The sequence below is a fragment of the Belonocnema kinseyi genome, chromosome 5, assembly GCF_010883055.1.
Source record: "Belonocnema kinseyi isolate 2016_QV_RU_SX_M_011 chromosome 5, B_treatae_v1, whole genome shotgun sequence".
In the NCBI taxonomy this organism is placed as follows: Eukaryota; Metazoa; Arthropoda; class Insecta; order Hymenoptera; family Cynipidae; genus Belonocnema; species Belonocnema kinseyi.
Window position 1 is genome coordinate 48,224,590 of NC_046661.1, and position 13,078 is coordinate 48,237,667.

Below are 13,078 nucleotides of genomic sequence, written 5' to 3' on the forward strand. Positions count from 1 at the left end.
AGGGCGCATACTTTGAATAAAATATTTGTTATCATTCTCTTGAAATAAATGTGTTTTTTTCTTGAAAAAATACCGGTTTCATATGTATACACCTGGTAAGTCGTCGGGGATATATGACCTATGTGCATATTTGAATGTAAAATTTTCTGTTATTTTGATTGCTGCTGTCAAAAAGGGGCGTTTCTATTCGAAAAATTTGACCTAGAAATAACCTTGAAGGTCATTCTCAAGGTCAAAACTATTATCGGTGAGAAGAATAAAAATTGTGTAGCTTACAGATCTGAAAATGGGATGAAAAGAAAGGAAATTTGATAACTTTTAAAGACGATGAACTTTAGAGCATAGTTTTTTATTGAAAAAATAATATCGTCATCGGTTTTCCTCAGCACAGGGAATAGCTTGAAGGCCCGAGTGAAGCTCAGAGGCACAAGTTGGGTAGGTCGTTCTGAGAATAACAGAGAATGATCCTCTGGAAAAATGGCAGCATGCTGGTTTCTGGCACTTGATTTCCTGTAATAAATACTTACTTCAAAGATCGCAATTTGCACGAAGACAAGAAGAAGCAAATACTTCTTTCAAACTGTATATTATTACAGATAGTTCAACGAACTACCTCCAATTTAAATCACTTCATTATCTTCGTTAAAACTGAAGATAGTTTGGTAGCATATTTATTTATAAAAAAGGAACAATTATTTATACTTTACACATTTTTTAATGGCAATCGGTTAAGAAATTTTTTAAGTACTAGCATGAATTTTTTCAGATTCTTCCTATTATTTTTTCACTAGAAAACTGCAGGTCTTTTTCATTACTTTTGTGACACCCTCTATATTGAGCTCCATAATGTGAACCCTATCGACAGCGCCGCAATTTCCAGCAAACCATTAGACAGTATTGTACTAAATAATTGTGTAATTTCGGAAGAATGAAATTTCATATTTGAAAAAATTTGTGACTGTACAATAAATAATTTGCGAGCTAGAAATTCGAAACCGTAGTCGCTAAGACTATGGGAATCCACAATTTTGCATAAATTTTTGGCGCTTGCTTTTTTACGTTTCAGGTGATTACTTTAATTACGATTTTTCAAATATCATAGATATTATAACGTAAAATGGAAACTGTGATTTTAACTTCTAAGAAAAAATAGCCATAAATTTTAAATACAATTTTTTTCGATTTGTTTTTGAAGAACGTTCTCAAAGCACTTACGGCTTTGACGATTACATTCTCATTAAAAAAACTCGCGCCTCGCGGTCGATAATTTGTATGAAAACAATGCTTCTAACAACCTATCAGAAATTATTTTTTTCTATTTATTTTTCAATATTTTTAAAATTTTAAGAATGATATAACTTTTCTAATTTCCATCGAAATTAAAAATTTTATTTAGATAATTGGCAAGTGTTTACCCATCTATAAGAAACTTTGACAAAAATTTCTAAAATTTGAAGAAAAAAAAAACATTTAAAATTTTTAAAATGCCCTAGATTTTTCTAGTTTGGTTATAAATATCCGCTTAACTAACAAAATGTTATGATTTTTGAACTCTGTGAGTGCTGAAACGTAAAGATCCGTTTAAACCCAGAGATCGAAAATTTGGACGAATACATTACACATTTAGTTTAAGTTTTTAAATTATAGTTAAAATATTAATTTTTCTTATTTAAGCGTTACAAATATTAAAGAGATTGTAAAAGATTATTTATAATTCAAATTAAACTTAAGCTTAATAAAAAGCATTGTTTATGATTTTAATTTTCATAAATATTTATTTTGACAAGCACGTTAAATTAGAGTAGACTTAAAATTCGAAAATACTAAGTTTGACCTTGACTTAAAAAAACGCAAATATCTCCTGAACTAGAACCGACCAGAAGGGCCCTTTTTATGGGGAGGCCCACAAATAATGTATGAATAAAGCTCTTAAACCATAAAACAGAATATTCTTGAAAATTCTTTAAACTTTCAAAATAGAAAATATTTAAGTTAGTGAAAAAAAAACATTTCGCATTTCTAATCTGATGCTTTAAAAATTTAAAAAAAAGTGGTTATTAAGATTAGGTTTGTACTAAGATGAAATATTAAGAGATAATTTCATATAGAAATGCCTTGCTTAATAATGAGTATTAATTTGAACAATTAAATAGACCAATATAAATATTACGGCATTAATAGAGTGAATGGGAAATTGAGTGACTGTTTCGATATTATTCAAGGAGTTAGACAAGGATGCGTTATGTCTTCATGGTTATTTATATTATTTACGGACAAGTGTTTAAGAATGGCTCTCTTCGACGAAGAGGGTGTGGATCTCGAAACAGTAAGGGTACGAGGGTTAGCGTTCGCAGATGATAAGGTTGTTATGGCAGAGTCTATGGAAGACCTACAAAGAATGATGAATAAACTAGATGTAAGCATGAAGAGCATGGGCCTCAAAATTAACGCAAATAAAACAAAAACTATGGTTTTCGAAGCAAAGAGTGAGAAAACACTATGCAATATTTTATTAAATGCTGAGAGAATTGAACAAGTTGATAAGTTTGTATACCTGGGTATTAATGGACCCAAGTGGGGAACCTTACATAACGACTTCGTGAGGTTCTTCGCTTGGGGTGATTGCTAGAGAGATTGATCAGCAACTTGGGTCGGAGCAGTGTTGCGGAACGAACGTGTTATTTACTTAAATAGCACGATAATTCTGGATCAATCTGAAAAATCTCTATCCCTTCCACACACTACTCCTTTCCCCTGCCGAGTGAGTCACGCCTACCCCGAAAGGAAAATGGCTTAATGGTGTAATAATAATAATGGTTCAATTATTCACGATAAGATCTTTTAGAGCTAATTGTTTTTTAAATTGCTGTATTTTACTTTGACGTAAACATAAAAAAATTAGCCCTTTAAAATACAAAAATAAGGTAACCCAAAATGATTGAAAAGTCTCAATATTTTATCAAATCTAATAGATTTCTTACTAGAACCTTTTTAAGCTGGATAAACGAACACTGACCTGTGGCTGAACCAGGAGTGCTAAAGAAAGTACAAAAACCAAAAGAGTGAGGCCAAGGATAGTAGTACAATCTTCAACTCACGGTTTAAGTTGAAACAATCTTAAACGGAAATCTACATTCTCGTTTCATTTTTTTTTCTAAAAGCTGTAATTAAACCTAGAATATAATAATTGTTTTTACCTTGGTCCTTCAAAAACCAAACGCCTGATATCTGAAGTTTGTTTCTCCCACTATGACACAAATTCAAAATAAATATAAAAGAAAGTTCTTTTACCTATTAAAACATTTTCTGCCCACGAAACGTACTAGACTGATTACTAAGATAGATTAGAATCTTCGGTACATAGGTGTTGTTCTTCATCAAAGAAAGTGGAGTTTTCGGAATGGCTGGAATGTATTTTTTGGTTATCAGTGTGGATATCGGAAATCCGAAGTTACTGAATAGACAGAGGCCGTCAAAGGCTAATGGATTTGGTCAGTGGTAATTCCGATCCATTATCTACTTCGGTGTTGCACAAAGCCACGCCAAGAATTACTTTGTTCCTCCCTTTCATATTTCTAATTTACCACCATCCTTTCAGTTCTTAACTTTCATTATGAAATAATGAACCACAACTTCAACTGTTTTAACACTCTCATAATTATTCAAAGAAAGAAATTGATTTATTTTTCAGGCTCTGGCCATCCTATGCGAGTGCACACAATAATCTTGGGACGCTAACTGCTGGCGATCAGGCAGAACAACATTTTTTGGCTGCCATTCATGCTCAGCCTGGACACGTGAATGCTCATTATAATCTTGGTCAGCTGTACAGGTTCGTTTTAAATAAAAAGCTATTCTTAAATCATATTAAATCAATTAAATAACAAATTATCTTTTATTACCATTTTTTTAATGCGGATATTAAAAAGTTGCATCTCCCCTTGCTACTTTTTATCGACCCGACAAAAGCGATGCACTCTTGTCAGTAAATCTTTCTGGTGCTTCTGGCGCGATAGCCAAAATTAAAGTTTAATTAACGCCTAGCGTAGGACCATGTACAAGCACCACTTGCTGCAGGATATCGTCTCGAGGGAATGGAGCACATATTTTTTTCTCACTCTTTTTTCGTAACGTTTTTTCATAAGCTCGCTTTTCTCATTACGTCCGAAGTAAACAAGCCACGTAGTGGAATATTATTTTCCGTTCGCGGTTAATTATTAAAGTTTTATACACCTCGAAAATTGCAAAAAAGGTCAATAACTGTAAAACACAGATTTTCATTTTTATCGGCATGAAACTTTTTGTCCCTATAACATAAAAACCAAATTAGCATTTCAAAAAGTACTTTAAATGTCATTCTCGTTAACGCTAAAAAAGCAAAAAGATTTATTTATAAAAAGCGATGGCAGCATCATTTTCTACGCTATTATTGCACATCGATTATGAGTCCATTTTTTATTGCGAACAAACTCGATTATATCAAAGTGAGACTGTAGTAATTCATTTTGAAGTGCGCAGCAAAATTTTCATTTAATGTATACACAACCCCGGGATTTATGTCGATAACTTGCGTATCGGGCTTTTTAATATCCTACGGCACTCTGTTCCTTTTGAACCTTCACGCTATTCTTTTGTTAGCTTTCTTGTGCCAATAAAAATAGATTCTCCTATGGAGAATTGAAAGGGAGCCAATATGACTCTTGTGTTTCTTTTTAATATTTCAATTTTTAATTTTCTCTAAACTAACAGTTAAAACGTTTGCATATTAATTTGACTTTGCAAGTTCTTTAACCCTTCGTCGGGCATCTATTTTTTCATGCAGACGGTCGGGCATCTATGAAGATATCGCCATTAGCATTATTTAAACTATTTAGAGGTGTCCGAAAATTAAAAAATAAAGGGAAATAAGTTTTAGGTTTATTCTTGACATTCCAATAGTTTTAGATTGCAAATGTTTTAACAATTAACAAATAAATAACTTTAAACAATAAGCAACATGCAATTTAGGCCATTTTACTACAAAATTAATATCTTGGCGGTAAATTGTTATAAAAAAACGTCTGGGTTTGACTCTCTATATTATAATTTTTCAAAAGCAACTACTTTTACATAAATCGGTTTAGAAACCATATTTAGTATATCACTTCAAAATGATGTAATTTGAAAGGGAGAAATTTGGAATAAAATTGAATTATTAATCCTAAAATAGTCCTTTTATTACGAAAATATTTATTTATACAATATAAAAAATGTAAAAGCAGTTGAAAAATTCTTAAAAAATTATAGAAAAAAATTAACAAAAAATGTATTTGCAGATTTCACTTACCTCAAAAATCGCGAAAAGTTACGCCGGTGGGCATCTATGACGAATTGCTCATCGATCAAACGTTTACCTATTGTCAATTAGCGGGGTATCAACGAATACTGACGCAAGTTGTTGTATTCCAACATAGTACCTGTAAGTTTTTTTTAAAGGGGGTTCCTAAGTCCGTTGACTTATTCCTTTCGAGATCCAAGAAAGTAAGCAATAAAGGATTAAATAATTTCTTATGGATTCCCGACGAAGGTTTAACCAGTTTTTTTCACGAAATTAAAGCAAAAAATTTGATTTGTCTCGTAAAATGAAATAGATTCTTTCACCCTAAAATTGATAAGTTAAATCTAATTAATATTAACTAGTTGCATATAATGCGATGGGGGCTATTATTTTTGGCACCCAATTCTCTTCTCTCCTAAATAGTCACATTACAGAACATTCTAGAAAATTCTGAGGCCTAAAATAAAAAAAAATAGGTTCGCTTTGTGTTATTAAAAAACTTTTTAATTTATAAACGACAGTTTATTTATTGTTATTACTTATTAATGCAATTGTATGTTATTAATAATAATATATGCTTTTCGTTTGAAAAAGCTTTGAAAAATAAGTTACTTTTTACGGAAAACTATTTTAGAGGAAAGGACGAATGCAAAGTTTATGCAAAATTGCAAACTGCCCTTGCGAAAAAATATTAGAAAAAAACATTGTATACGTATACTACCATCCAAACTAAAAAAATAAATAAGTGACATTTTTATGAAAAATTAGTTTTTGGTATCGTTGCATTCGCAAGAGAAAGCTGCATCTAACTGTGTTTATAAAAATGATTAATTATTAAGATGTATTGGAAAAGACGATTATTTATAAATGAGGAAAGTAGAAAAGGTTGAAAGACACGACGGTTGAAGATACGCAAAGCACTTTGCGTATCCTAAAAATTTGTACAAGGCATGCATACCGTCTTCAGAATACAAATGAAAAAAAAACATAAAGAACTTTGTGTATTTTTTGCCTTCTAAAAGTGACCGAGTGCGGAGCGAACTTACAAACGAAAATAATCGCTTGCCATTAGATATGTTTTAGACTTGTGAGTTAGCTCGGACTGCGAACGGCAATCCACGGGAAATAAGTGCTGGCTAAATTCGGCTATACACTCGTGAAAAACGTTCGGGTACATTCGGAACAGTCGATGATTACACAGTGCGCCTAACGTATGTTTTGTTTTTGTATTTTGAGGCTGCGGTTGAGCTCTTCGACAAAGGCATCGTCCGCAAGTGACATTCTGTTCTTTTTCCTTTGTATTTTTCACTTTTTGCGACTAGTGAAACATCGAAAGTCCATTTTTTAATAGAAATTGTTTAACAAATTAGTTTTTTATTTAAAAATATGAGAAAGTAAATTATTTTTACCCGAATAGCGTATCTTAATTATTCAAAATTTTGTTTGATATTAGAGTTCTTCGGGTAAAGAGCTTTTCTCGATTTCCTCAGTTCGAGTGAGATTGGATATATCTATCTTTTTAGTTTGTACGACGGTATATTGATTATCATATCGTTGGCTGGGAGGAGGACTGCCGACTCGGCTGAGCTCTGACAGAAGCAATGATCCGTACAAGTCGAGATAACTGTGCCGATTCGGATAAGTTTTAAAGAATGCGCCGTTTTAAGCAGGCTCCATTTTTTCTCAGCTTTAAGTTGGCAAACCTTATACTCTTCATGCCATAATTTATTTATTTATATATATATATATATATATCATATTCTAATTCTCATTATTATTATTCCAATATTAAGATAATTGAATATTGTATAATTTTTAACATTATATTAAAAAATTTGGTGCTTCTAAAAGAATAATGCTGAAAGGAATTACTGTCTTTTGCATAATTATATATATCACTAAAATTATAATATTATATTATAATTATTGTAAAATTTGAAATTATTGTTTAATTAAAATTAGAATTAAAGTCTTATAATTATATATACGCATTTATTTCTAATTTAGAATAGAAGAGTTGCCAACTTAAAACGAAGGAAAAATGTATCTTTCTTGAAACGGCACATTCTTCAAAACTTATCCGAATCGGCACAGTTTTCTCGACTTACGCGAATCGGCACAGTTTGCTCGGCTTTTACGAATCGACACAGTGCTCGTTAAAGCCGAATGACGAGCGAGCGATGAGAATTTTTCCGCACAGCGGGCAGATTATTCATAATTAATGTAGTCATTTATAATAAATTCAGGTTTGTAGGGCTCTCACTATGAAGAAGATATAATAAACACTGAATCGTGCTGCGTTCAGCAATTAGAAAATCCTCCTGGTGCCAACTATGATAAAAATCCTGCAATTCATTCAATATTGCAAGACCTCGTTGACAATCTTGGACTGGAAATAAAGTCGACTCGACTCGACTCACAGTTGTAAGATTTCTGCACATCTCTGTATAAAATATGAAATATATTGGAAATATTCACTGGGTTTATCCCTGTCTCGCTTGAAACTTGAAGATGAAGTTTAGTCCAATTATCCAAGGAAAAGCCAGTCCAGCTACTAAAGGCAATGTAATGGGACTGCTCTGGCAATGTGAAGATTTTTTAAAATAATCAAGGCACAAGACATTCTGGACTACTAAAGATATTTTTGATTCGCTTGTGTTCATATTTTTCGCGTTCAGCCCCACCTGGATCGAAAACCTTTGATTTTTTGACTAGTACCCATTAGAATTTTTGGATAAGGAGGTTTTGAAATATATTCTATTGCAATCTCAGACAATTTGACTGGGCCTGATTTTAATATAAATTGTGCGAGGTCTCTTGTTTTAATAATATTGATATTTTATTTTATTTAGTTTTTACGACCGTTTTAAATTGTGATTTCAGAAAGACAAATCGGACCGAAGAATGTATCAGAATGTTGCAGAAATGTGTCTCCCTTGATCCTGCCTACACTCCAGCTTATCTGGTCCTAGCGAGATTAGCGAGCGGACCTGCGACGGGTGTTCTTTTGAGACACGTCGTTCGCCTTCAGCCCAAGAGCCCAGATCACCTAGCCGAGTATGCCTCATGGTTATATCAAAACGGTAAGACCGAAAGAACTCCTTTTCCGAGAAAGATATCTCCTGATAGCGTCGAATAACGATACGACGTTGGAGTAAAGCAAAATTCGTATCGTTTGCAAAGTACAATGCCCTATTCCTATCGAAACTACTTTCGCTGTTTTTCAGGTAAATGGCTTCCTTCGCTCAAGTATTATCTGAGGGGAATGGCTGTATCGTCGACTCATAGGTCCTCTCTTTTGGGAACTGCGAGGATTCTCAGATCGAGGGGGCAGTGGCCTAGGGTGCATCAGCTTGTCACAAGGTGAGTCCCAATATTCTTTTAATTATGTTTGGATTGAATATTAAATATCCAAGAAGCTCCTAGATTTAACATTAAATTGTTAAACATTTCTTGAGACATTAGTTAAGAGTTTTAATTATACATATTTTTATTTTCAGCATCAAGTGTGACATAATCTTTCAATCATTAGAGGTGTCTTTATAAGGAATTACATGTTGTTCAGTGTGCTCGGTAGTCCAATCAAAATCGTTTAGTAGCTCTTGTAAAATTGGAACTCATAACTCACACCAGATATAAAAATGTAACTCTACTTTTATTTTAAGACATCCAAGTTTACATCTCCTAGGAAAACGAAAGTTCCCAATCCTAAGGGTGTCAAGAAAGAGCCTTTCCCGGATAAGTTTTCATCCAGCATTTTATCTAACGGCAGAAATTAAACCTATGGCTCATGGGTCATCAAGTACGAGTTTAGAAATAGCTTTAGGGCTATCCCAATTATTCCGGGAAACTTAAACATGTTTATTACACATCATACATGATTCGAAGGCAGCCTCCTTTAAAAAATCTTAGAACAAGTATCTAAGAAGTATCTGCGGGTTTCCTAAGAGTACTATTTTCAAACTGACGTTTCTATTGTATTTTAAACACTTATGAGAAATATAAATAATTAAAAAAAAGAGTTAAACAACCACCGCAGGGTATTATTGTGAGCAACCTTCATCTAAAAATGATACTAGCTCCCAGCAGAACCGCGGTAAATCACACCTTTGGCCACGGCTGACGACCTTGAGATGAGTGGTGACAGGGCACGATGAAATCACAACGACAGAACCGTGAAACCCTCGTCTGTTGTAAGGTCACAAAAGGTGCCAAGGATGACAGCTTTCTGCATCTGCCTTGAAAGTGTCTGGACATATTTTTGGCACGCGGTTATGGCTTTAATATTAAAAGCCAGTGATAGTTTCCCACATTCGAGAACACCGATCACAAGGATGATTATTATCAATGCTTTTGACAATTGTCTTCAATCAAACAATTTTACAATTACAAATAGAAAATTAATTCAACCAAATATTTTAGGTGCAGTCGTTGCAGCTCCCTTTTCACGACTTGATATCTACTCCTCTTTTTCCTTTTCCATAGGCAGTGACGTTGTAGTTAGCCAACGCCGAGAATTCTATCTTAAAATTAGTTCGTTTCTCGAAGTTTTGATCAACGATATCAGGCCTCGAGCGTGCAACGGAGACTGCTGTCTAAAAATTGTAGTTCCAGAAAATTTTGCACTTCTCGTTTTGGATCGTTGATTCTATCTCTCTCAGAGCGTTCGGCTGGGCAGAGTTACGGAAAACAGTGTAAGAGCGACAAAGAGGGTAATGAAGTACTCATAGAACCCCATTGCGAAATCAGGGCATGGAAAAATAGAACCCACTGTATCTGTATCAAGTTCCGATAATCTGAAAAAAGAAAAAATTTGCTCCTTTGAGATGGACTGTCTTTCTACATTTTTGTGAAAGTTTCCTTACAGTTTTTCGCCAAGTAGCTGCTGCGGAACTTTTTACCTCTGCTTTCTTTATTTTGGCTTTGACTAGTATAGCATACAGATGGAGTAATGTTCCTTCCTCACTTCTCATGTTAAAATTCAGATTGTGGGTCTCGGTTGCCTGCTCCACAGCCTTATAAAGTCTTAGTCTTTTCCAGTGATGTTCTCCTAAGTAAAGAATAGAGTTTTCTGAGCAAGGATGCTACATCTAAATTTTTACAGACAATTTTTTGCCCTAGACTCTCAGAAAAACTACGCCAGTTAATTTTCTACCGGTAGTCACTTCTCTAGGTGAAAATAAGATTCCTAATTCTAAGGTTCTCAAAATTTTGGCTTCTTCTAAAATGCTTATTCCAGGCATTTTATTTGAAAGAAGCAATCGTGGTCATCCTCAATGCTATCCATGTCATCTTGATCATCTTGAGAATGTCGATACAATGATTTCTTGGGAAGAAATTACCTCACATTATTCATACTATATTAAGTATGAATTAGTAATCTCGTCTTTAAAAAAAATATGATACGCTTCTGCTAAGCTACTCAGGACAAACATTTTATCAAAATGATTCAACCAGTCTTTCTTTAATGATCGGTTCCTACATCACAAAATAAGTTTCCCGAGGCTGCTTCTGATAAACCATTGCATACAAGACTTCCGCGGAAAATTCCTTTGATCTTTTCATACATTAAAGAAAGATTAGGAAAGATAAAACAGAGATACTTACTCGAAAAATCTTTAATTGTCCTACTTTTTCTATATAATAGGGTATACCATAAAGGGCAGTTCTACCCAAGTAGGGCAGTTGTAAATTCAAATGGGCAGTTCCAAAAGTCAAAATGGGAAGTTGTAACATTTTTCTTCTATTCACGTTACAAAAGTATACATAAAATTAAAAATTCGAAGAAAATTCATATTATTCTTATTAATAAATTGCATCTAAATTAATCTAAAAATACTAAAACCTAATCATATTGCACAAGAACTAATATTGTTATATGCTTGTTCGTACAGTTTCTTATTTTATATTGTTTTTTTTTATTATTAAATCTTTTCCATAATTACTAAAATTAATGATTATTGGTACTAATGTCCGAATAAGCACATACATTATTGTGTAAAAAAATATTTGAATATTATGAAGCCAGGGGAAGCATCAACAACAAAGTAAGTACGAATTTGTTGTTTGTAGAGAGTACTTTAATTCCAGAAATTTCACATACCTAAAAACGACTATAAAGATTAAGGTGGAAAATAAATAAGAGTACTTTTTCCACGTGAAAAATTCATTCGATTGAAATCCATGTTTGTCGAAATTGATATTGTCTGCAAATTCAATGTAGAAAAGTGGACATCATGGGAAAGTAAGCTGCAAGATAAAATTATTATATTAAGAATGTGGTAATTGAAAGAAAAATGGAAACGGTCAGATGCCAAAATGATTCTCATCATCGTAAAGATTGCTGCTTTCTATTTAATACAAAAAGAACACGAAATGGACATAATGGAGTTATGTAACCTTCTTCATTTCTCTTCATTCATGTTCATTCTTTTGCCTGTGCTTAACGCTAGCACATCGCGAGCTGGACGACGAACCCCTATTGTTAGCGAAAACGACGTGGCAGGAATGTCCTCAATGGTCGAGAAAATTGCTCTCGCAGCACTTTTCACTTGTACCACGTTCTCTTTAGTCACAGGAATCTCCCTTCTTTTCTTCTTGTATTAAAAAATTGTTGTTAAGTCAACCGACCAATTGGTTTCTAATGACTTGATACTCCGGGAGTACGTTGCGTGAGGATGTAGAAGAACTGTGTCTGGAAAAACCACCGCTGGATATATCAGACCTTACCACATTCATACGCATTACACACACACGGTTTCTAATTAATTTTGATTATCGTCTAAGTCTTTTTATTCATTTTTTCCTACCATTTTTAATAGGTTTGTGACAATATTGTGAAATTATACAGCCTCTCTAGTTTTCTCTTCTTTCCGTCTAATCGATTGCCGATTCAGTTTTCACGGGGCAATGCGATTGAAGCTCTTGATTGGTTCGAGCTTGGAAGCCGAGGATTAAAAACAGACGTATGCAATTCTAAAGAAAATGATACCCCGTATCAATCAACGGAAACCGCTAGCGATTTACGTCAAATGAACCTAATCCAGCACAAAATTCCCATATGAAAAACAGCCATAAAAAAAGTATAGAAATACATCTTGGTGTTTACCTTGAACATATTTTCACATAAGTTTTTGGGTTGTTTGTGATTGATTCCAAATTATCACGGACGATTGTCACCTAATAATTCTTTTGGTCTTCCATCGGCAGCCGCGGAACGAATTTTTCAGCCACGCGGCTCATCCCAAAATCTTGGCTGATAATTTCTAAAATATAGTTTTTGGCGAATCACTTTCCACCAGAGAGCAGCACTTTAAAATGGCCCAAACTACTTTTTTATTGGAGTATAACTCACAAACTCATCCAGTGATTTCCGATCTGAAACGAGACGTGGTCCAAAATCCTATCACAGATATATGCAGTGATCCCAGATCTGAAACGAGATGTACTCCAATACTATGACAGGGTTATGTCCGTGTGAATATAGTAGGAGACGCTGTAAATGACTGAGTTGCGCGCGCAACCCATTTCTCCTCTTCTGAATTTGAAAACTCGAGGGTGCACGATTGCCGGTCGGAGCACTTCGGCGATTCTATTTATATATCTATCTGCTAACTGCTTTGAAATAAATTCAGGAGATTGGGATTTTAATATTTCCATATTTCGATGCTGGCGTTTCTCATGATTTGAATAGATCGCGCGCCTCTCGATATGCGTATATTTTGAGGTTATGTTATTTCATGTATAAAATATAAATTATAT

General features: G+C 33.8%; 1 protein-coding gene across 1 annotated transcript in view; it reads left to right on the top strand.

Moving 5' to 3' along the window:
* The window catches only part of LOC117173266 (protein O-mannosyl-transferase TMTC1-like), a 1,004,108-nt gene that overhangs the window by 918,415 nt on the left and 72,615 nt on the right, over window positions 1-13,078 (top strand). Inside the window, exons 11-13 of the mRNA XM_033361737.1 lie at window positions 3,692-3,832; window positions 8,201-8,400; window positions 8,545-8,680. Coding sequence (XP_033217628.1) covers window positions 3,692-3,832; window positions 8,201-8,400; window positions 8,545-8,680 — 477 coding nt within the window. The remainder of the gene's footprint in view (window positions 1-3,691; window positions 3,833-8,200; window positions 8,401-8,544; window positions 8,681-13,078) is intronic.